The sequence below is a fragment of the Oncorhynchus mykiss genome, chromosome 20 (genome assembly GCF_013265735.2).
Source record: "Oncorhynchus mykiss isolate Arlee chromosome 20, USDA_OmykA_1.1, whole genome shotgun sequence".
NCBI classification, from domain to species: Eukaryota; Metazoa; Chordata; class Actinopteri; order Salmoniformes; family Salmonidae; genus Oncorhynchus; species Oncorhynchus mykiss.
In genome coordinates this window covers 21,732,187-21,755,940 of record NC_048584.1, presented here as the reverse complement: position 1 = coordinate 21,755,940, position 23,754 = coordinate 21,732,187, and the positions used below count along the sequence as shown (strand labels likewise).

General features: G+C 42.1%; 1 protein-coding gene across 1 annotated transcript; it reads right to left on the bottom strand.

Moving 5' to 3' along the window:
• Positions 1-364: 364 nt before the first annotated feature.
• On the bottom strand, positions 365-15,981 carry sh3bp1 (SH3-domain binding protein 1). The gene is made up of 18 exons (XM_021575982.2): positions 15,687-15,981; positions 12,513-12,555; positions 12,270-12,374; positions 12,103-12,179; positions 11,899-12,010; positions 10,447-10,523; positions 10,185-10,272; positions 10,005-10,073; positions 9,804-9,888; positions 9,485-9,621; positions 9,230-9,338; positions 9,022-9,103; positions 8,824-8,904; positions 4,810-4,923; positions 4,361-4,458; positions 3,930-4,092; positions 3,489-3,844; positions 365-1,249 (listed from the first exon to the last, which is right to left on the bottom strand). Exons 1-18 carry the CDS (start codon positions 15,731-15,733, stop codon positions 993-995), a joined length of 2,100 nt encoding a protein of 699 aa, XP_021431657.2. The 5' UTR covers positions 15,734-15,981; the 3' UTR covers positions 365-992.
• Between the last annotated feature and the right edge of the window lie 7,773 nt (positions 15,982-23,754).

Here is a 23,754-nt window from a genome sequence, read left to right as displayed (position 1 = left end):
AAAGAACATTCCCCAAACTGTTGCCACAAAGTTGGAAGCACAGAATCGTCTAGAATGTCATTGTATGCAGCAGCATTAAGAATTCCCTTCACTGGAACTAAGGGGCATAGCCCGAACCATGAAAAACAGCCCAAGACTATTATTCCTCCTCCACCAAACTTTACAGTTGGCACTATGCATTGGGGCAGGTAGCATTCTCCTGGCATCCGCCAAACCCAGATTTGTCTGTTGGACTAACAAATGGTGAAGAGTGATTCATCACTCCAGAGAAAGCGTTTCCACTGCTCCAGAGTCCAATGGCGGCGAGCCTTACATCACTCTAGTCGACACTTGGCATTGCACATGGTAGTCTTAGACTTGTGTGTGGCTGCTCGGCCATTGAAACCCATTTCATGAAGCTCCCGACAATCAGTTATTGTGCTGACGTTGCTTCCAGAGGCAGTTTGTAACTCTGTAGTGAGTGTTGCAACCAAGGACAGACGATTTTGACGCCTTACGTGCTTCCGCACTCAGCGGTCACATTCTGTGAGCTTGTGTGGCCTACCAATTCGTGGCTGAGCCGTTGTTGCTCCTAGACGTTTCCACTTCGCAATAACATCACTTACAGTTGACCGGGCAGCTCTAGCAGGGCAGAAATTTGATGAACTGGCTTGTTGAAAAGGTGGAATCCGAGGCCATGTTGAAAGTCACTGAGCTCTTCAGTAAGGCCATTTTACTGACAATGTTTGACAATGGAGATTGCATGGCTGTGTGCCTGATTGTATACACCCTGTCAGTATTTTTATTTGATTTCACCTTTATTTAACCAGGTAGGCCAGTTGAGAACAAGTTCTCATTTACAACTGCGACCTGGCCAAGATAAAGCAAAGCAGTGCAACAAAAACAACACAGAGTTACACATAAACAAATGGGTGTGGCTGAAATATCCAAATCCACTAATTTGAAGGGGTTCACATACTTTTGTATACAGTATATAGTGTATCTCTACCCCCTCACTGCGCTATAGAGGTCACCTGTTTGCTTTCCAGTACTGGGGGCTTGGGAGGTGGGATTTGGGGTGGCCTAATTGCACCCTTTTTGCTTAGGGTCTTCTTCAGGACTGGAGCAAGGGGCTTGGGTGCAGGTTGTAGCTGGGTTTTGGGTGTCTCTGCTGGTGCTAGAGGTGCTGGGGCCCTGGGTTTGGAGTATGTAACGGCCACCTGCTCTTTACTCTGGATGGGCGGCATGTGTTGAAGGAAGGATTTTCTCGCTGTGAAAAGAGAAAAAGGAGAAAGTGGTGTTGAGGATACATTTAGAATACGTATTTTTGGGACTATAGATGTGTATTATTATATTAGAGTATTTGGGGTATGTATTTACAGTGCCTTTGGAAAGTATTTAGACCCCTTGACATTTTGCACATTTTGTTATGTTACAGCCTTATTCTAAAATGGATTAAATAAAAACATTTCCTCATAAATCTACACACAATACCACATAATAACAAAACAGGTTTGTAGACATTTTTGCAAATGTATTACAAACAAAAAACTCAAATACCTTATTTGCATAAGTATTCAGACTCTTTGTTATGAGACTCGAAATTGAGCTCGGGTGATTTTTGTTCAACTTGATTGGAGTCCACCTGTGGTAAATTCAATTGATTGGACATGATTTGGAAAGGCACACACCTGTCTATATAAGGTCTCACACTTGACAGTGCATGTCAGAGCAAAAACCAAGCCATGAGGTCAAAGGAATTGTCCATAGAGCTCAGAGACAAGATTGTGTCGAGGCACAGATCTGGTGAATGGTACCAAAACATTCCATCATTCTTAAATGGAAGAAGAAGTTTGGATACACCAAGACTCTTTTTAGAGCTGGCCGCTTGTCCAAACTGAGGAATCGGAGGAGAAGGGACTTGGTCAGGGAGGTGACCAAGAACCTGATGGTCACTCTGACAGAGCTCCAGAGTTCCTCTGTGGAGATGGGAGAACCTTCCAAAAGGACAACCATCTCTGCAGCACTCCCCCAATCAGGGCTTTATGGTAGAGTGGGCAGACAGAAGCCACTCCTCAGTAAAATGCAAAAAAATTTTTTGTTAACCTTTATTTTACTAGGCAAGTCAGTTAAGAACAAATTCTTATTTACAATGACGGCCTACCCCAGCCAACGCTGGGCCAATTGTGCACCGCCCTATTGGACTCCCAGTCACGGCCAGATGTGATGCAGGCTGGATTTGAACCAGAGACTGCAGTGACACCGCTTACACTGAGATGAAGTACCTTAGACCGCTGTGCCACTCGGGAGCCCCTCCAGGCACATGACAACCTGCTGGCACCTAAAGGGTTCTCAGACCATGAGAAACAAGATTCTCTGGAAACCAAGATTGAACTCTTTGGCCTGAATGCCAAGCGTTACGTCTATAGGAAAGCTGGCACCATCCCTATGGTGAAGCATGGTGGTGGCATCATGCTGTGGGGATGTTTATTAGCAGCAGGACTGGGAGACTAGTCAGGATCGAGGCAAAGATGAACAGAGCGAAGTACAGAGAGATCCTTGATAAGAACCTGTTCCAGAGTGCTCAGGATTTCAGACTGGGGCATAGGTTCACCTTCCAACAGGACAACGACTCTAAGCACACAGCCAAGAAATGCAGGATTGGCTTCGGGACAAGTCTCTCAATGTCCTTGAGTGGCCCAGCCAGAGTCTGGGCTTGAACCCGATCTAACATCTCTGGAGAGACCAGAAAATAGCTGTGCAGTAACTCTCCCCATCCAAAAGACAGAGCTTGAGAGGATCTGCAGAGAAGAATGGGATTAACTCCCCAAATACAGGTGTGCCAAGCTTGTAGCATCATACCCAACAAGACTTGAGGCTGTAATCGCTGCCAAAGGTGCTTCAACAAAGTACTGATTAATGCGTCTGAATACTTATGTAAATGTGATATTTCAGGTCATTATTTTTTTTATACATTTGCAAAATGTCTAAAAACCTGTTTTTGCTTTGTCATTATGGGTTATTGTCAATTTTATAATGGGACTGTACCCAAACAAAATGTGGAAAAGGTCAAGGGGTCTGATTACTTTCCAAAGGCACTGTATATCTACTTGAAACTAGAAGTGTGAGTTGTGGTAGTGCAACAGTTTTTTATCAGGACAGTTTTGTCATTAGAAGATGTTGGTTATTTTAGCCACTGCTGCCGGGGATCGTGGCTTCCTTGTACTAAAATGGGGCAGTGGTTTGTCACTTCTGCTGGGTGGTCTATAACACAACGTGAGTGCTCTGAAGGACTTTAGTACTGTCTGAGTAAGTATTGTCTTCACTACTGTCTAAGCATTAGATGTCGTTAGCTAGCTAGCCCGAGTTATGTGCTTTACATTTGAGTAATTTAGCAGATGCTCTTATTCAGAGGGACTTACAGTAGTGAGTGCATACATTTGAATACTTTTTCATACTAGTCCTCCGTGGGAATAGAAAACACAACTCCGTCGTGGACAGCCACCTACGTTTGTATGGTGAGGTGATCTTCAGTGTAGCTCTGGGGGAGTCCGGTGGGGCCTCTAGGATGGGTTCTAGTGAGCCCGATTCAGGGCTCTGCTTCTGGGTCGGACTGCAGACAGACACTGGTGGTGGGGAGGGAACCAGGGTTGGGCCAGGTGCCAGTTTGGGGCTGGGTAGTGGGGATGGGTTGTGGACCAGTGTCGGGCTTGGGACAGGGGACGGGCTCTGGGTATGGACTGGGGTACGGTTAAGTGGGGTTGAGCATGGTGGGTCTGAGGCAGGGTTCCCCCAGGTGGTGGTTCTACGACCAATGGAGCCTGACTTAATGATGAAAAAACCTCCACTGTCCTGAGATGCTGAGCTGTGGAGGAGACGGTCGGTGTTAGATAACACACTGTTATAATAGAAAGTGAACATACATCCTGTTCAGTCTGTGCCTGTGGTACCTGATTGTTTTACAGAGAGAAGCATGAGAAGAGGAAGAGGAAGCGCATGATGAAGAGGAGGAGGTCATTCTGGCAAGGTTCTCTTTCCCCGACTCTGAAGTTTGAGGTTCTAACATTTTCAAATCTGGGACCCCAGGAAACTCAGGAATCTCAAAGTCCACCTCTGGAAAGGAACACAACACAGGCCTACTTTGAGAAACCGTGTTCCATACAAAATACATAGACCTACCTAACATACAGTTCAACATAGTGAGACAAAAATAAGTGAATGAATAAAAATACTATCCAAAGGTCATAAGGGGTTCAAGCAGCCCTCTCAGTTATCTAGTAGCTAACTTCCACACATTTCATGCAAATCAACTCATCCCTAAAAAAACTCCCACTGCTCCTCCCTCGAACACACAAACATCACATTGAATGTGGTACTGTACCTTCATGAAACAGGCTGCTGGAGTGTTGTATGAGAGGCTCAACCACCGCCACCACCTGGACGGAGGAGGCAGATGCCATGTCCAACAGCGCTGCCTCCCTGAAAGAGAGGGAGAGAGGTTGATGGAGAGATGTGAAGAGAAAAATGTATGATGGTACAGAATTGGACGGGGGAGAGGGAGATTGAAAGGAAGAAAGAGAAGCGGGATGAGGGGTGAGAGATGAGAAAGTGAGACAGAAAGAGAGGGAGAGAGAGAAAGAAAGAAACACACATAGGTTCAAGTCAAGTACTAAAAAGCACAGAGACATAGCTAAACAGACATAATCAGATTAATAACAATCATGTAACAATAGAAAGTGACACCAGGAACAACATTGAGACAGGGCGATTATGACAGACTAATAGAGTGGTTCAGTTTCATCTCTCTGTCAGTATGTCAGTAGTACCCACCCCTCAATGCGAGGCCACAGCAGGTTGGGACCCAGTACTATGGCAATGTTACTGGGACTCATCCTGTTAACCGACTGCTGCTCTGACAGGCACGACAGGAACTGTACCAGGTACCTAATAGGGGGGGGGGGGGGGGGGGGGGGGAGACAGAGAGCGAGAGAGAGAGAGAGAGAGAGGGAGGGAGGGAGGGAGGGAGAAGCACATACAGTGGCGTGTATTCATCAAATAAAATAAAATTTTATTTGTCACATGCGCCGAACACAACATGTAGACCTTACCGTGAAGTGCTTACTTACAATCCCTTAACCAACAATGCAGTTCAAGAAATAGAGTTAAGAAACTATTGACTAAATAAACTAAAGTAAAAACATTTTATCAAAATGAAAAAGTAACACAAAATGACATAACAATAATATGGTCATATACAGGAGGCACCGGTACCGAGTCGGTGTGTGGGGGTACAGGTAAATTGAGGTCATTTGTAAAGTGACTATGCATAGATAATAAACAGTGAGTAGCAGCAGTGTAAAAACAGAGGGGGGGTGTCAATGTAAATAGTCCGGGGTGGCCAGTTGATTAATTGTTCAGCAGTGTTATGGCTTGGGGGTAGAAGCTGTTAAGGAGCCTTTAGGTCCTAGACTTGGTGCTCCAGTACCGCTTGCCGCGTGGTAGCAGAGAGAACAGTCTATGACTTGGGTGACTGGAGTCTTTGACCATTTTTTGGGCCTTCCTCTGACACTGCATAGTATATAGGTCCTGGATGTCAGGAAGCTTGGCCCCATTGATGTACTGGGCCGTATGCACTACCCTCTGTTGCGACTTACGGTCAGATGCCGAGCAGTTGCCATACCAGACGTTGATGCAACCGGTCAGGATGCTCTCGATGGTGCAGCTGTATTACTTTTTGAGGCTCTGGGGACCCATGCCAAGTCTTTTCAGTCTCCTGAGGGGGAAAATGTGTTGTCGTGCCCTCTTCACAACTGCCTTGGCGTGTTTGGACCATGATAGTTTGTTGGTGATGTGGACACCAAGGAACTTGAAACTCTCGACCCGCTCCACTTCTGGCATGATGGTGTTGATTTGAGCCATGACCAGCCTTTCAAAATCTTTTCAAAGCACTTTACGGCTACTGACGTAATCATTTAGACAGGTTACCTTCGCTTTCTTGGGCACAGGGACTATGGTGGTCTGTTTGAAACATGTAGGTATTACAGACTCAGTCAGAGAGTTGAAAATGTCAGTAAAGACACTTGCCAATTGGTTAGCGCATGCTATGAGAACACGTCCTGGTAATCCGTCTGACCCTGCGGCTTTGTGAATGTTGACCTGTCTGAAGGTCTTGCTCACATTGGCTACGAGAGCGTGATCACACAAGCATCCGGAACAGCTGGTGCTCTCATGCATGTAGAAATTAGGTAAAATGGATTTTGCCTGCATTAAAATCCCCGGCCACTAGGAGCGCCACTTCTGGATGAGCATTTTCTTGTTTGCATATGGCCTTATACAGCTGGTTGAGTGCGGTCTTAATGCCAGCAAAGGTTTGTGGTGGTAAATAGATGGCTATGAATAATATAAATGAGAACTCTCTTGGTAGATAGTGTGGTCTACAGCTTATCATGAGGTATTCTACCTCAGGCGAGCAATATCTCAAAACTTTTTAAATATTAGACATCGCGCACCAGCAGTTATTGACAAAAGGACACACACCCCCACCCCTCGTCTTACCAGACGTAGTTGCTCTGTCCTGCCGATGCACGGAAAAGCCAGCCAGCTCTATGTTATCCTTGTCATTGTTCAGCCACGTCTTGGTGAAACATAAGATATTACAGTTTTTAATATCCCGTTGGCCGGATAGTCTTAATCGTAGATCGTATGTTTTCCAATGATTGCACGTTGGCCAATAATATGGAGGGTAGTGGTGGTTTACCTACTCATTACAGAAAGAAATCGCTGTTCTGATGTCCAGAAGCTCTTTTAAGTCATAAGAGACGGTAGTAGCAACATTATGTAGAAAATAATTTACAAACAATATGAAAAAACAAACAAAATAGCACAGTTGGTTAGCAGCCCGTAAAACGGCAGCCAGCCGCTCCGGCGCCATTATTATCATGGATGCCAAGCCAGGCTTCCCAAAAAGATGTACTAAGAAAAAAAGAAAAAAAGAAAATGTATCGTTTGTCTCTCTGTGTTAAATACATTTCCTTCAATTCTGATTCTGTCTGGTCAAAAATAGTATGACATAGTTGCTGCCCAGAGCATTGAATGCAAGGGAAGCCAAAGAGCATTTGGCATACCTTGATAAAAAAATATATGATAATGGCCAACCAGCGTTGAGCTAAACTGAGTGAACTCAGTTGTGAATGGTCCTGGCACACCAAAAAAAGTGTCACGGGAAGCCCGTTTGGATTTGGCTTCAGACCAACCACATTGCATCAGAAGGCAAACGTCATTGACAAAGAAAAACGTTAATTGTTGCATCTCTCTGTGTCATTGCCCTCTGGTGGCTAGCAAGCTAAAATGGTCCCTTTCCTAAATTAGCCATGGATGGAGATAGGGTTTTGGACTTGTGGTTTTACTTAATTCTCCGTACTGGTCAATGATTATAACGGCGATTCGGATCCAACCATAAATTCATACATTGTGCCCCTGGCCTGAGAGGATGGAAGTTCAACATGTAGCTAGATGTAGTAGGCTAATGTTAACTAGCTGGCCTGGCGCATCATTGCCCATGAAAGGAAGTTAGGCTAGCGAGCAAATTTTTTTGCCAGGTAGCCTAGGACAACAAAAACTAAAAGTGTGTACTAATTGACTGATAAGGGAAGTATGCTTAAAGGTAATGATTAAAGATTTCCACCCTGAAACGTAACTATTAGTGATTATTTGTTTATGTAGCATGTATAATGAATGATTAAAGTACTAAATGTAAGTCCAATAAGGTTTGGTAGAGACATGTGAGGGAGAGAAATGTGTGTGTGTGTGTGTCCAAGAAAATACCAAGAACAATTCAACTGTGTTTGACCCGACCTGGCTAGAACTCTGAGAAACGTATGATAGGACAGGGAATCCTTTCAAGGTTCCTCTAATCTCGGGGGAATGAAATTGTCGGCTTGGTAGTGATAAACAGTGGACACAACTCACCTACTGTTCGTGTGTATGTATATGCGTAAATAGGGAGTGAGTTATAAAATGGATGTCTTTGTATTATGGACTTCAGAGCGCTGTCGTGAATAAACTGTACGAACCTTTTGCATAAGCTGAGTCTTTGCCTAATTATTATTAAATCCAGGGTCTTACAAACCTTGGGGATTGGTCAAAGCTTATTGATTGATAGTTATTATCATTGGGATTGAAAATTCTCTTGACATTGACAGAGTCATAGACCGTTTAGACAACATGAGGAGGACTGCATTGGCGTTTCTCTACAAGTAGGGTGAGTCAACATATTTTCTACTTGCACACACACAAGCAAGCACAGAAATCAGTACTAAGGACAGCCACATCATATTTAGCTTACATTGATTGGACTAAATAGTTTTTGGCATTTTTGGAATAGATTATTAGATGATGCTGAAATGTTGAAGTTGAAATGACGCTGGAATAGTGAAAACAGCTCCTGTTTTCTTTGCGACAACTCTCAGTGGTTCTAAATCAATAGTTGTTTAGTAGTTCGAAAATGTCAGAAACATTACCTTGCTTGACCATGCTCTAGGTCATGTAACTGATGTTTTGTGGACTTCACCGGACAGATGTTGCTCTCCGGGTTTTGTAATGAAACAAATGTGTGGTTGAATTAGTTCTGTCTTCTTATTGTCTTGACCTTAGGCCTATATATCACGGTGCCAAGGCATATGAACTAGCAGGTCATAGCAACGCAATTATCACAACACATAGTTGTAATATGGCTAGGGAGATATTCACAATCATACACCCTGCATCATTCTTGAGTTTTTACAACTTCACACAGGAATCAGTCAAGATCCGAGAGAGCTATGGGTTACAGAGATATGGACATACCGGAGGTTGTTGTAGTTTTCTGATGGTAACTTCTTCAGCACAATTTTAAACTGCTCAAGTTTGTCTGTCAATTCTTTCTCCCTAAATAAAGAGGGGAACAGACAGACATTTGAAGAGCAGAAATTAGAGGGGAGCGAAATCATGTAAAGACACTATGTACTGTATGCTTTTAAGATGTAGACCAATCAAGGACCTTACCCTGCTGCTTGAAACCAATCATTGTAGAGTTCAAAGGTCATGAGTGGTTCAGGCAGCTCTCTCAGGTAGCTTTTCAAAGCCCCTACATGGATAAAAGAGAAAATGCTGCTTAGTGCCTATGTGTTGTTAACTGTCAAGTAAAGATATTTGAAACTTGAAAACCTGAAACTTGAAAAGGGGTACTGTCAACAGGGACGGTCTCTCTGACCTGCAACTGCATGAGGGTCAGTGAATTCACTGTGGTTCACGACCCCTCCATCCAGACTGCTCTTCAGTCTCTTCACTACCGAGGCTGCTGCTGCCAGACGAAACAGACCCTGGGAGAGAGATGAAGGGAGATAGATTTTATCCAAGAGGGCAAACATTATCGTAGACTGGCTACAGTCCTTTCACCTGCTCAGTTAATTAATAATATCCCATTCACATGTATACCATGTAGTAGATTAATAATCCCAGTCCTCACCTCCTCTCTCATGCCGGTGTGCAGCAGCATGTGAACACACTCCTGGATGGGAACAGCGATCTCCCTACCGCTGTTGTACAGATGAGTCAGCAGGGGCTCCCCGTAAACCTTCCCCTTATAGTTATTCTCCTGGGAGTCTGTGTTAACACACATACTGGTGACACACTGGACAAATCCTAAGCAAGTGGGTGCTACACATTGGATAGGGGGGGGGGGGGTACCCATGTACACTAAGTATGGCCTGGGTATTGTAATTGCAAATACACACACACACAGTACATACATACACACAGTACATACATACACACACCCTATTCACCTGTTTGACTGTCTTTCAGCTCACTGATGTTTCGTTCGAGGAAGTCATGGGAATTCTTATGATGTTCTGCTTGTAGTTCCAGCAGCTAAGGAGAGAGCACAACCCAGACACTTATCAATTATAATTCCTAATAGCTAATAGCACATGATAATTAACGGAAGTACAGCTTGAAAGGGAGGACAATTAGTAGGCCACACTCACACGAATGAAGTAGTTGGCATAGTCATCTTCTTTAGTGGCAAAGTGATACAGATCTGCAGAGTATTGGTCCTGCGGGGAATGTACAGCCACACAAAAAGTTAATACTGTATGTTAGAGGCTGAAACTACTGCATTAAACAACAAAGTGTCTGAAACAGTAACATCCAACACCATACAACACCTTGATGCTCTCCAGTTTCCTCCAGGCCTCCTCCACCTCCTCTTTCAGCCCATCCTGCTTTGCCTGAGGTCCCGTACTAGCCTGGGACCTGAAGGGGCAAAGTCATTCATGATCAGAAGCCATAAAAAGTAAAAGAAAGAACTCAATGGAGATACTGACTAAAGGTAGTTATTATATATATATATATGTGTATAAATGAACTGTGTACTGTCTGGAGCATATAGGATCTGTCAAATACAAACACACAGAATGTGTGACCCACTTGTTGCGTGCATTGTGCCAGTCCATTGTGAGTTTGGCAAACTGCTTCTTGTTTTTGAGAATCTCTGGAAGGTCTTCCTACAGATAGTGTACATATGTCATTACATCTCTCACTAAAGCTCCAGTAGATTACTAAGAAAGGATCATCCTTTGTTTAAAAATGGCCTTTTGGCCTTTATACAGATTACAACTTCTCAATTGAAAATGAAACCTTGTTCAAAATATCACTCTTCCTTAAAAAAGTCCTGCAAAGCTGGTTACAATTCCAATATTATCTACCAGAAAATACAGAAAAAATATTATAGCCAATATTATGGTTTAACTCAAATATACTGATTGATAAAAAAAAACATTATGGATTTTGTAAAATTGTATTATATTTATTACAAATGTTATGAATAGGAATGGTGTAGTAATGTCACATATGCAGATATCGAAAATATATGGAAATGTTTTCTCAATCCAAAGTTTTACTGATTGCAGCATTACCTCAAAAATGGATGAGTTAAGTGGAAGGTGGAGAAGGTAAGGAATTGTCTGTCTGCCATACTGTATATTAAAGACCAAAAGTGGCTGAAAAAGGTTGGCATATATATCGAAAAATATGCCAGTTTCATTTGAGGACAAAAACATTGACAGCTGCGCCATACACGTTGCAAAAATATCTGGGAAGAGATTTTCGATGTACCGATTCCATGCACATGGTGTATGAATTGATATACAAAACAGCGCTTCATTCAACATTGAGTTTTCAATTGAAATATTAAACAAAATTCTTGCCACCAACAGAATGTTATATATATGGGACATACAACAATCTCAGCTCTGCATATTTTGCTGTGAAGAAACATAATCCTTAGATCATTTATTCTGGTATTGTCCCCATCTAGCTTGTTTCTGGCTGAAAAATCACAACATTCTTTTAAAATGATCCCTACAAATAGCAGTGTTGGGCAATTTGGAAAGCCATAGTCAATCAGTCAACAATATAATAATAATCTTAGGAAAAATGTTCCTCTTTAACTCACAATCTGTGGATACTGTGCGATTAGAAAGGTTCAAAATGAATGTAAAACATCACATCACAGTTGAGAAATACATGGCACGTGGATATCAAAAGAGGATGTCTACAGAGATAGGTGGGACGGGCTGAGAGTAGCCCAAAATGTAATGTGTATAATCAAAAAACAATATCTTTGTTGTGTAATTACTGTGTGTAAAAGTACCATGTATGTCAAATGTGTGTAAAATGTATATGTAACAAAAAAGTGTAAAAAACTAAAATATAAAACAAAGTTACTGTTGTCCTCAGAAGAGGGGGGGGCAATAACATTTTTTAAATAATAATATATATATATATATTTTTAAAGTTTTCATATGTAATACTACATAATCACAAACTTAAATTGTTATCCAAAAGTGTCTGAATAACTCTTGCTAATGCAGCCCTTACCTCACTGAGTTTATTGAGAGGCTCCAAAACCTCCTTCTCCAGCTTCAGCTCAAAGTCAGACAGTGTTGCGGCCAGATGACTCTCCATGAAGCAACACATCTCCAATACTTTCCTATCAGAGAGGAAATAGACTAATTGATTCATTGATGAATTTTCAACTGATCATTTGGATGATTGAATACATGGTTTGGTTACTTAAAGTACCTGATAGAAGAGTCTGGATCAAAGTCTTTAAAGCTCTCAGCCATGCTAACAGAGAGCAGCATGAGAGGGAGTTTTTTCTGGAGAGAGAGATAATTTTATATTGATAATCATAATAGAATCATTTCAAGTCAAGGGTCAGGGGTGAAAGGTGAAAGAGTAGACTTTACCATTCTTCTCTCTGTGTCCAGCCCTAGTTGACTCTGCAGACAACCCAGCAGCTTCTTGTGAATAACCTGTGCTGCCTTCTTGGCTGGCTCCACCCGCTGCTCCACCTTAGACCAATGAAAATGACAGATATAGAGCGTATCTTATGTTCACACTGAGCTAGGTACAAATGTATTCACTGAGAAATATTTTCACGTAGTGAAATGAGCCACCACTGTCACCCTTTATCATCAGCCTTAACTCACCATAACCAGATCTTCTGTGAGAAGATCTGTGGCATCCTGTGACCTATTAATAATGTTAAAAAAGGCTTTCAGGCAATATTTGTGTTACAGTTGCAGTCTTACTTGGCAATGTTCTTGGTAAGTGGAGTGTGCCAATACAGTATATTTTGCACTATGCTTCTTTGACTAGAATACTGACATTACACAAAATAAAATAAACAGTAAGGCACATTTCCGCATATGATCAAATGCAACACTTTTGCTTAACGTTTCATTCATACATCTATGTGCTTTTACGAAGAAAGAAAACATTTAGGCTACGAGGACATTTATATTCATAGCCACATCCATCGTAAAAACAAGTAGATGACAATAGTGGTCAATGTCGACTCCGTGTATTTTTCCCCCAACTCCTATGGTGGTGCAGTCTGCTAAGGTTGTGAGTTCTAATCCCACACGGGGCAGGTATTTTTTGTTTTCAAATCCTTTATTCACAATATTCATATCTTGCCCACATACTTCTAATTCTGATAAGTGAAAGTATACCTGTGAGAGAGGTTGCCCTGGTAGTAACTATGTTTTTATACAGTATCCAAGAGCAATCTGTGAGTTAATTTGACCATTGGAAAAAGAGCTACTGCGTAAATACTGCAAAGCAGGTTGGATTCATTTTCAAGGTGATGATTACACTGTTCCTACCAACACAATACTACATTAGAAAGATTATATTTTCTGTCCAGAGCTGTATTTGTTCACAATGCACATCATTTTATGATAAAAGCGTGCCAGTGGACTGGTAAGTATGCTTTAGTGAGAAAATGTTGGGATCAATTGCAACTATGTTTACCCGTCCCCCAAATCAATATTTATGAGTAATTCCCTCCAACCCACAACTTCTCACTTGAATGCGTTTTATAAAAATTGGATAGCGGTTGGGCAAATGCTGACATTGGGGTTGAGAGTTATCCTTTAAAGTTAGAGAGTGGAGGCTACTGCTGTGGGCTGAAACCAGGCCAGAGATGGGGAAGGGGCTGTTTTAGGGGACTTACAAGTGGGATGAGAGAGAGAGAGAGAGAGAGAGAGAGAGAGAGAGAGAGAGAGAGAGTGAGTGAGTGACAGGCAGAGAGAGAGAGAGAAAGAGTGAGAGAAACAGAGGGAGAGAGAGAAAGAGACAGCGAGAAAGTGAAAGAGAGACAGAGAGAATGAAAGAATGGCAATGAAGTTTCAGCAGCATCTGATAGAGAGCAGTGTTACATCAGTGAAACAGCTGCAGTGTAGCCGTGAAGCCCAAGCATTTTCTAACAGTTTTTTTCTTCTTCAACTAAACAAAAGCCCATAGGCGTCTTTCTATCTGTGTGTGTTTTTTTTATAGTTAAGGTCACATTCAGTTATTCTGAACAAAGTGAGAATAGTGTAGGTAGGGGCTCCTTTACTGTGGTTAGAGCTCTGTTCTGGTGCAGCCGCACTGTTAATTACCAGGGATTATTAATAGCCTGAAACACGTCAGTGGCATGGAGGCCTGCAAACACACCACTTCCATGGTCTGTTGCAACCTGCTGCAGAAACGCTCAGCTATCAGCCAGGGTAGCGTGGGCATCAACAACCCGACGTGGGTATCAACAACCCGACGTGGGCATCCAATTACATATTTTCTCTGATCTGAAGCATAATACACGTACATACACATGTACAGATTGGCTTTTGTACATGGGACATTACTGGAGCAAAGGACATTCAGGGGCACAGTTTACTCTTTAAGGTACAGGGGAATCTCAAATAAAATTGTATTTGTCACAAGTTTCATAAACAACAGGTGTAGAGTAACAGTGAAATGCTTACTTACAGGCCCTTCCCAACAAGAGAGAAAAAGAATAACATGAGGAATAAATACACAATGATTAACGATAACTTGGCTATATACACAGGGTACCAGTACCGAGTCCATGTGCAGGGGTACGATGTAATTGAGGTAGATATGAATCTTGTGGGCGGGGATGTGCCCTCAAGTTAACAATTGAACCCCCCCAGAGTCATATATTTAGAGAGTTTTGCCAATGTAGTTACTGCATTATCAATCAAATGTATTTATAGAGCCCTTTTTACAACAGCAGTTGTCACAAAGTGCATATACAGAAACCGAGCCTAAAACTCCAGAGAGCAAGCAGTGCAGATCTAGAGGCACGTTGGCTAGGAACAACTCCTTAGAAAGGCAGGAACCTAGGAAGAAACCTAGAGGACCCGGCTCTGAGGTGTGGCCAGTCGTTTTCTGGCTAATGTATTTATTGTACATGACATTTCAACATTCTATGGTAGCCATGTTAGCTCACCATTAACATGACATGGCAAATATTTAAACAATGCTATGTAACTAAATGTCTAGAATTAGACGAATATTCTAAATTCTAAAAGTTGGCCTAACTCTCTTAAATATATGGCTCTGCTGTGTCATTGTGTCACAGGCCACACTCAAAGTAAGACATGATGCGCGTAATCTTGCCGTGACGCCATTCAAAATAATTATTCATTGTTATGACTGTTCTCTCACTGAAGATGATGAAACATTACAGTCATCCACTATTCGCACTACACCATGGAACCCTGTCTGCTTCACTCTTCCTCCTACTTTCATACCAACGGTGGCATGATGATCATGAACTCTGCGGTTGTCCTCAGACACCAAAGATACTCTGTCCTTTGCAGAAGTCAGATGACTTTACCACAGGAAGCTGCTGAGGGGAGGACGGCTCATAATAATGGCCGGAACGGAGCAAATGGAATGGCATCCATGTGTTTGATGTATTTGACAGCATTCCCCTGATTCTGCTCCAGCCATTACCATGAGCTCATCCTCCCCAATTAAGGTGCCACCAACCTCCTGTGGACTCTACCAAACAGGCTCCCCACTCACCAAAACCTTGTCTAAAGGTTCTTCTTTCACCCACAGATGCTCATGATGAAAATGACTAAGATTAGAACGTAGAATCAGACTTTAGAGTTTAGATTGTCACAAAACTTGATAGCATTGGTTAGAAGTACAGTATCTCACCATTTATTCTCCATTCTATGCAGTTAGTTCCAAGTTCTTTGAAAATAACTATTGTATTAGAACTGAAAATAAATAAGCTATTGTATTTTTACAAATATATCCCCCTCCAAAAAAACAAAAAGTCCAAAATGGCACATGAAAGTACTTACTTCCCCACAGAGCCAAGCTGCTTCAAGAGGTTGAAAGATTTCAGCATGGTTGCATAGGAGTCAGCCCGCCTCTTACAAATTATCCCTCTGTCTTGACTCCAGCCAGGTCCTCAGTCATGTGTTGCCAAGTCAGTGTCTGTATTATTTCGTTGAGCAGACACCACTGCAAGTGGTTTTCTTCAGTGTGTGTTGTTGGTGTGATGTTCTGTCATCCAGCAGTATTCGTTCTTGTTTTGAAAATGTGCTCTGTGACTGTGTTCAACCGCCACTCAGTCACACAGAGCTCGAAGAGAAGAGGAAGTTGCCTCAAATGAAACAGCAGCAGAGGAAGAGGGGTTTTTCAATATCAATGTGAAATAATATATACAGTGAATTCGGAAAGCATTCAGACCCTTGACTTTTTCCACATTTTGTTATGTTACAGCCTTATTCTAAAGTGGATTAAATAAAAAACATTTCCTCATAAATCTACACACAATACTCATAATAACAAAGCGAAAGCAGGTTTGTAGACATTTTTGTGAATGTTTTCTTTATTTTTACTATTTCCTACATTGTAGAATAATAGTGAAGACATCAAAACTATGAAATAACACATATGGAATCATGTAGTAACCAAAAAAGTGTTAAACAAATCAAATTATATTTTATATTTGAAATTCTTCAAAGTACCCACGCTTTGCCTTGATGACAGCTTTGCCCACTCTTGGTATTCTCTCAACCAGCTTCATGAGGTAGTCACCTGGAATGCATTTACATTAACAGGTGTGCCTTCCTAAAAGTTAATTTGTTGAATTACTTTCCTTCTTAATGGGTTTGAGCCAATCAGTTCTGTTGTGACAAGGTCAGGGCGGTATACAGAAGACAGCCTATTTGGTAAAAAGACCAAGTCAATATTATGGCAAGAACAGCATAAGTAAGTAAAGAGAAATGACAGTCCATCATTACATGAAGGTCAGTCAATACGGAAAATTTCAAGAACTTTGAAAGTTTCTTCAAGTGCAGTCGCAAAAATCATCAAGCGCTATGATGAAACTGGCTCTCATGAGGACCGCCACAGGAAAGGAAAACCCAGAGTTACCTCTGCTGTAGAGGATAAGTTCATTAGAGTTTGCAGCCCAAAGAAACGCTTCACAGAGTTCAAGTAACAGACATATCTCAACATCAACTGTTCAGAGGAGACTGCGTGAATCAGGCCTTCATGGTCGAATTGCTGCAAATAAAATACGACTAAAGGACACCAATAAGAAGAAGAGACTTGCTTGGGCCATAAAACACAATCAATGGACATTAGACCGGTGAAAATCTGTCCTTTGGTCTGAGGAGTCAAAATTTGAGATTTTTTGTTCCAACCGCGCCTTTGTGAGACACAGAGTGGGTGAACTGATAATCTTCGCATGTGTGGTTCCCACTGTGAAGTACGGAGGAGCAGGTGGGACGGTGCTTTGCTGGTGACACTGTCAGTGATTTATTTAGAATTCAAGGCACACTTAACCAGCATGGCTACCACAGCATTCTACGGTGATACGCCATCCCATCTGCTTTGCTTTTTTTTGTAAGAGGGCATATCAAACCAAATTAAAGTTTATTTGTCTCTTGCGCTGAGTACAAGTGTAGACCTTACAGTGAAATACTTACTTACAAGCCCTAACCCACAGTGCACTTTTTAAGTAAAAAGTAGGTATTAGGTAAACAATAGATAAGTAAAGAAATTAAAAAAACTGTAAAATGACAGTGAAAATAACAGTAGCGAGGCTATATACATGTGGTACCAGTACAGACTCAATGGGGCACCCGCTTAGTTGGGCTAATTGAGGTAATATGTACATGTAGGTAGAGTTAAAGGGACTTAGCATAGATGATAAACAGAGAGTAGCAGCAGCGTAAAATAAATGTCTTATGGCTTGAGTGTAAAAGCTGTTGAGAAGCCTTTTTGTCTTAGACTTGGCGCTCCGGTACTGCTTGCCGTGCAGTAGCAGAGAGAACAGTCTATGACTGGGGTGGCTGGGGTCTTTGACAATTTTTAGGGCCTTTCTCTGACTTCGCCTGGTGTAGAGGTCCTGGATGACAGGCAGCTTGGCCCCAGTGATGTACTGGGCCATACACACTACACTCTGCAGTTCCTTGCGGTCGGAGGCCGAGCAGTTGCCGCACCAGGCAGTGATGCAACCAGACTCTCGATTTTGCAGCTGTAGAACCTTTTGAGGATCTGAGGACCCATGCCAAATCTTTTCAGTCTCCTGAGGGGGAATAGGTTATGTCGTTCTCTCTTCACGACTGTCTTGGTATTTTTGGACCCTTCTAGTTTGTTGGTGATGTGGAGACCAAGGAACTTGAAGCTCTCAACCTGCTCGACTACAGCCCTGTCGATGAGAATGGGGGCGTGCTCGGTCCTCCTTTTCCTGTAGTCACAATCCTCTCCTCTATCTTGATTACGTTGAGGGATAGGTTATTATTCTGGCACCACCCGGCCAGGTCTCTGACCTCCTCCCTATTGTGTTGAACGCTGAGCTGTAGTCCATGAATATCATTCTCACGTAGGTGTTCCTTTTGTCCAGGTGTGAAAGGGCAGTGTGGAGTACAATAGAGATTGAATCATCTGTGGATCTGTTTGAGCGGTATGCAAATTGGAGTGGGTCTTGGGTTTCTGGGATCATGCTGTTAATGTGAGCCACTACCAGCCTTTCAAAGCACTTCATGGCTACGGACGTGAGTGCTACGGGTCTGTAGTCAATTAGGCAGGTTACCTTATTGTTCCTGGGCACAGGGACTATGGTGGTCTGCTTGTAGCTTTCATCAATCAATCAATAAATTTGTCAAATTTATTGATAAAGCCCTTCTTACATCAGCTGATGTCACAAAGAGCTGTACAGAAACCCAGCCTAAAACCCCAAACAGCAAGCAATGCAGTTGTAGAAGCACAGTGGCTAGGAAAAACTCCCTAGAAAGGCCAGAACCTAGGAAGAAACCTAGAGAGGAACCAGGCTATGAGGGGTGGCCAGTCCTCTTCTGGCTGTGCCAGGTGGAGATTATAACAGAACATGGCCAAGATTTTCAAATGTTCATAGATGACCAGCAGGGTCAAATAATAATAATCACAGTGGTTGTCGAGGGTGCAACAGGTCAGCACCTCAGGAGTAAATGTTAGTTGACTTTTTATAGCCGATCATTCAGAGTATCTCTACCGCTCCTGCTGTCTCTAGAGAGTTGAAAACAGCAGGTCTGGGACAGGTAGCACATCCGGTGAAAAGATCAGGGTTCCATAGCCGCAGGCAGAACAGCTGAAACTGGAGCAGCAGCAGCACTGCCAGGTGGACTGGGGACAGCAAGGAGTCATCAGGCCAGGTATTCCTGAGGCATGGTCCTAGGGCTCAGGTCCTCAGAGAGAGAAAGAAAGAAAGAAAGAAAGAAAGAAAGAAAGAAAGAAAGAAAGAAAGAAAGAAAGAAAGAAAGAAAGAAAGAAAGAGAGAAAGAGAGAGAAAAAGAAAGAAAGAGAATTAGAGAGAGCATACTTAAATTCACATAGGACACCAGATAAGACAGAAGAAATACTCTAGATATAACAGACTGACCCTAGCCCCCCGACACATAAACTGCATAAATACTGGAGGCTGAAACAGGAGGGGTCGGGAGACACTGTGGCCCCGTCCGACGATAACCCCGGACAGGGCCAAACAGGCAAGAATAACCCCACCCACTTTGCCAAAGCACAGCCCCCACACCATTACAGGGATATCTTCAACCACCGACTTACCATCCTGAGACAAGGCCGAGTATAGCCCACAAAGATCTCTGCCACGGCATCACTCCAAGGGGGCGCCAACCTGGACAGGAATATCACGTCAGTGACTCAACCCACATCAATGTAATTGTCTGCATAATTTCCCATCCCCCATACATTTGAGGGTAAATACTGTATATATATTTATATACATACATACACATACCCACATATATATAAATATACATACAAATACACATACATATCTTTTTAAAATGCATTTTACTATTATTTCCCTGAAACCTTACTCCCCTAATTGGAGTAAACCTACTAGATAACAACACTTAGGCTTCTACTTCCAGCTTATACATACTATATATATTTTACAGACACAGACACAATCTATTTTACAATAGTTATATTTAGTTTGTTTTTAGTCCTGGCCTTCCTCTATTTCTGATGTCCATTCATTTGGATTTCTATTTGCTATATATTTTTAACTGTGCTATTTCACAAAAGTTCTGAACCTATATATACATTTTACAGACACAGTATATTTTACATTTATTTTCTTGTTGTTATTAGTCCCACCCTTTAGCTCCATTCAACCCCTCCCACTATCTCTTAACACCATCCAAAGTGAATTTCCATTTGCCATATATTTTTCAACTGTGCTGTGATGCTTCACAAACGTTCTGAACCTTCGTATTCTCATAGCTTCTACAGATTGTAAATTAAAGATAAACATTTTTGCTAAAAGTAGTTTTATATTATTGTTCGTATGACTATGACTTTTCAAATCACCCAGTATTGCTATCTACAGTGTTAGCTCCAGGTAAATTATTAAATTCTTCAGCCATTCCTTGACCTGTGACCAAAACGAGCTACGTATGGACAGTACCAAATGAAAGTGGGACTATCGTTTGTTTTTCAACAGGACAATGACCCAAAACACATCTCCAGGCTGTGTAAGGGCTATTTGACCAAGAAGGAGAGTGATGGAGTGCTGCATCAGATGACCTGGCCTCCACAATCACCCGACCTCAGCCCAATTAAGATGGTTTGGGACAAGTTGGACCGCAGAGTGGAGGAAAAGCAGCAAACAAGTGCTCAGCATATGTGGGAACTCCTTCAAGACTGTTGGAAAAGCATTCCTCATGAAGCTGGTTGAGAGAATGCCAAGAGTGTGCAAAGCTGTCATCAAGGCAAAGGGTGACTACTTTAAAGAATCTCAAAAATAAAATGTATTTTGATTTGTCTAACACTGCTTACTACCTGATTCCATGTGTTATTTCATAGTTTTGATGTATTAGCTATTATTCTACAATGTAGAAAAACCCTTGAATGAGACGGTGTGTCCAGACTTTTGACTGGTACTGTAAGTATTCAGACCCTTTGCTATGGGACTCGAATTTAAGCTCAGGTGCATCCTTGTTTACACTGATCATCCTTGAGATGTTTCTAAAACATGATTGGAGTTCACCTGTGGTAAATTCAAGTTATTGGACATGATTTGAAAAGAGACACACCTGTATATAGCATTGAAGGTCCCCAAGAACACAGTAGCCTCGGACATTCTTAAATGGAAGAAGTTTAGAACTACCAAGACTCTTCCAAGAGCTGGCCACCTGGCCAAACTGAACAATCGGAGGAGAAGGGCCTTGGTCAGGGATGTGACCAAGAACCTGATGGTCACTCTGACAGAGCTCCAGAGTTCCTCTGTGGAGATGGAAGAACCTTCCAGAAACCCAATAATCTCTGCAGCACTTCACCAATCAGGCCTTTAGGGTAGAGTTGCCAAACGGAAGCCACTCCTCAGTAAAAGGCACGATAGCCTGCTTGGAGTTTGCCAAAAGGCACCTAAAGAACAAGATTCTCTGATCTAATGAAACCAAGATTGAACTCTTTGGCCTGAATGCCAAGCGTCACGTCTGGAGGAAACCTGGCACCATCCCTACGGTGAAGCACGGTGATGGAAGCATCATGCTGTGGGGATGTTTTTCAGACCAGGGACTGGGAGACTAGTCAGGTTTGAGGGAAAGATGAACGGAGCAAAGTACAGAGAGATCCTTGATGAAAACCTGCTCCAGAGCGCTCAGGACCTTAGACTGGGGCGAAGGTTCACCTTCCAAAAGGACAACGACCCTAAGCACACAGCCAAGACAACGCAGGAGTGGCTTCGGGACAATTCTTTGAATGTCATTGAGTGGCCCAGCCAGAGCCCAGACTTGAACCCGATAAAACATCTATGGAGAGTCCGGCAAATAGCTGTGCAGCAACGCTCCCCATACAACCTCACAGAGTTTGAGAGGATCTGCAGAGAAGAATGGGAGAAAATCCCCAAATACAGGTGTACCAAGCTTGTAGCGTCATACCCACGAAGACTTGAGGTTATAATTGCTGCCAAAGGTGCTTCAACAAAGTACTGAATAAAGGGTCTGAGTACTTATATAAATGTGAAATTTCAGTTTTTAATTTGCAAAATAAAAAACAAAAAACTGTTTTTGTTTTGTCATTATGGGGTATTGTGTGTAGATTAATAGGGGGGGAAACTATTTCATCCACTTTAGAATAAGGCTGTAACGTAACAAAACGTGGAAAAAGTCAAGGGGTCTGAATACTTTCTGAATGCACTGTACATACAGTATCTGAGTCATAGATAACCTTACAGTGCATTCGGAAAGTGTTCTGAGTCGCATATCAAAGGGTCTGAATACTTATGTCAATAAAGTATTTCTGGGTATTTTTTTAATGCATTTGCAAAAATGTCTAAAAACCTATTGTCTCTTTGTCATTATGTCTCATTGTGTGTAGATTAATGAGGAAAAACATTTATTTAATCCATTTTAGAATAAGGCTGTAACATCATAAAATGTAGAAAAAGTTAAGGGGTCTGAATACTTTCCAAATTCTTTGTATACCTGCCTAGATGTCGTAATCTTCACCTTTAATTGAGGATGATCAGTTTGATAGAATATATTACTGTACTATACAGTTATAGGATGTAAACTTCCATATGTATGATTGATGATATAAACTAATGAATGGTCTGAGTCATATACACTGATTATACAAAACATTAGCAACACCTGCTCTTTCCATGACATAGACTGACCAGGTGAATCCAGGTGAAAGCTATGATCTCTTATTGATGTAACCTAATAAATCCACTTCAAGCAGTGTAGAGATGAAGGGGAAGAGACAGGTTAGAGAACGATTTTTAAGCCTTGAGACAACTGAGACATGGATTATGTATGTGTCCCATTCAGAGGGTGAGTGGGCAAGACAAAATGTTTAAGTGCCTTTTTTTTTTTTTTTTTTTTTTTTTTTTACCTTTATTTAACCAGGCAAGTCAGTTAAGAACAAATTCTTATTTTCAATGACGGCCTGGGAACAGTGGGTTAACTGCCTGTTCAGGGGCAGAACGACAGATTTGTACCTTGTCAGCTCGGGGGTTTGAACTCACAACCTTCCGGTTACTAGTCCAACGCTCTAACCACTAGGCTACCCTGCCGCCCCAGGGGTATTGTAGTAGGTGCCAGGCAGACCGGTTTGTGTCAAGAACTGCAACCCTGCTGTGTTTTTCCTGCTCGACAGTTTTCCGTGTGTATCAAGAATGGTCCACCACCCAAAGGACATCCGGCCAACTTGACACAACTGTGGGAAGCATTGGAGTCAACATGGGCCAGCATCCCTGTGGAACGCTTTTAACACCTTGTAGAGTCCACGCCCTGATGAATTGAGGCTGTTCTGAGAGCAAAAGTGTGTGCAACTCAATATTAGAAGGTTGTTTCTACTGTTTTGTACACTCATAGTATACTGTATACCAGGTTTCCCTAACTGGTGACCCACGGGTGGTTTTATGTGTTTTAGGAGCATAAATAAAATATTTTAATTGTTGGACATAATAGACTGTAAAAACTCCAGGAAATCAGCCCCAAGTTATATTCCCAAGTATTCCAAAACATAATAGAGAGACGTGATTGTATACAAATGTAAGCAAGGTTTGAAATTATTATGTTTTAGTCAAATATTATATCTGTTTTGGCTTCTTGTGGTTAATTTGAAATCTATAAATTATTTGTAATTATGTTCCCGCCCCCCAAACTGAGCAATCGGAGGAGAAGGGCCTTGGTCCAGAAAATATCTACCCATGGCTGAATCTAGTTGATGATCCCTGCTGTATACTGTATGTCTGCCTAGATGTAGTATTCTGCAACTTTAATTTCGGGTGTGCTGGTTGAGGATGGACCATGCATAGTAGATTGTGCAAGGGACCTTGGTAAATCTTGTAGTAGCTACTAACAAGGATTTACCAAGACACACACACACACCTATCCATTTATT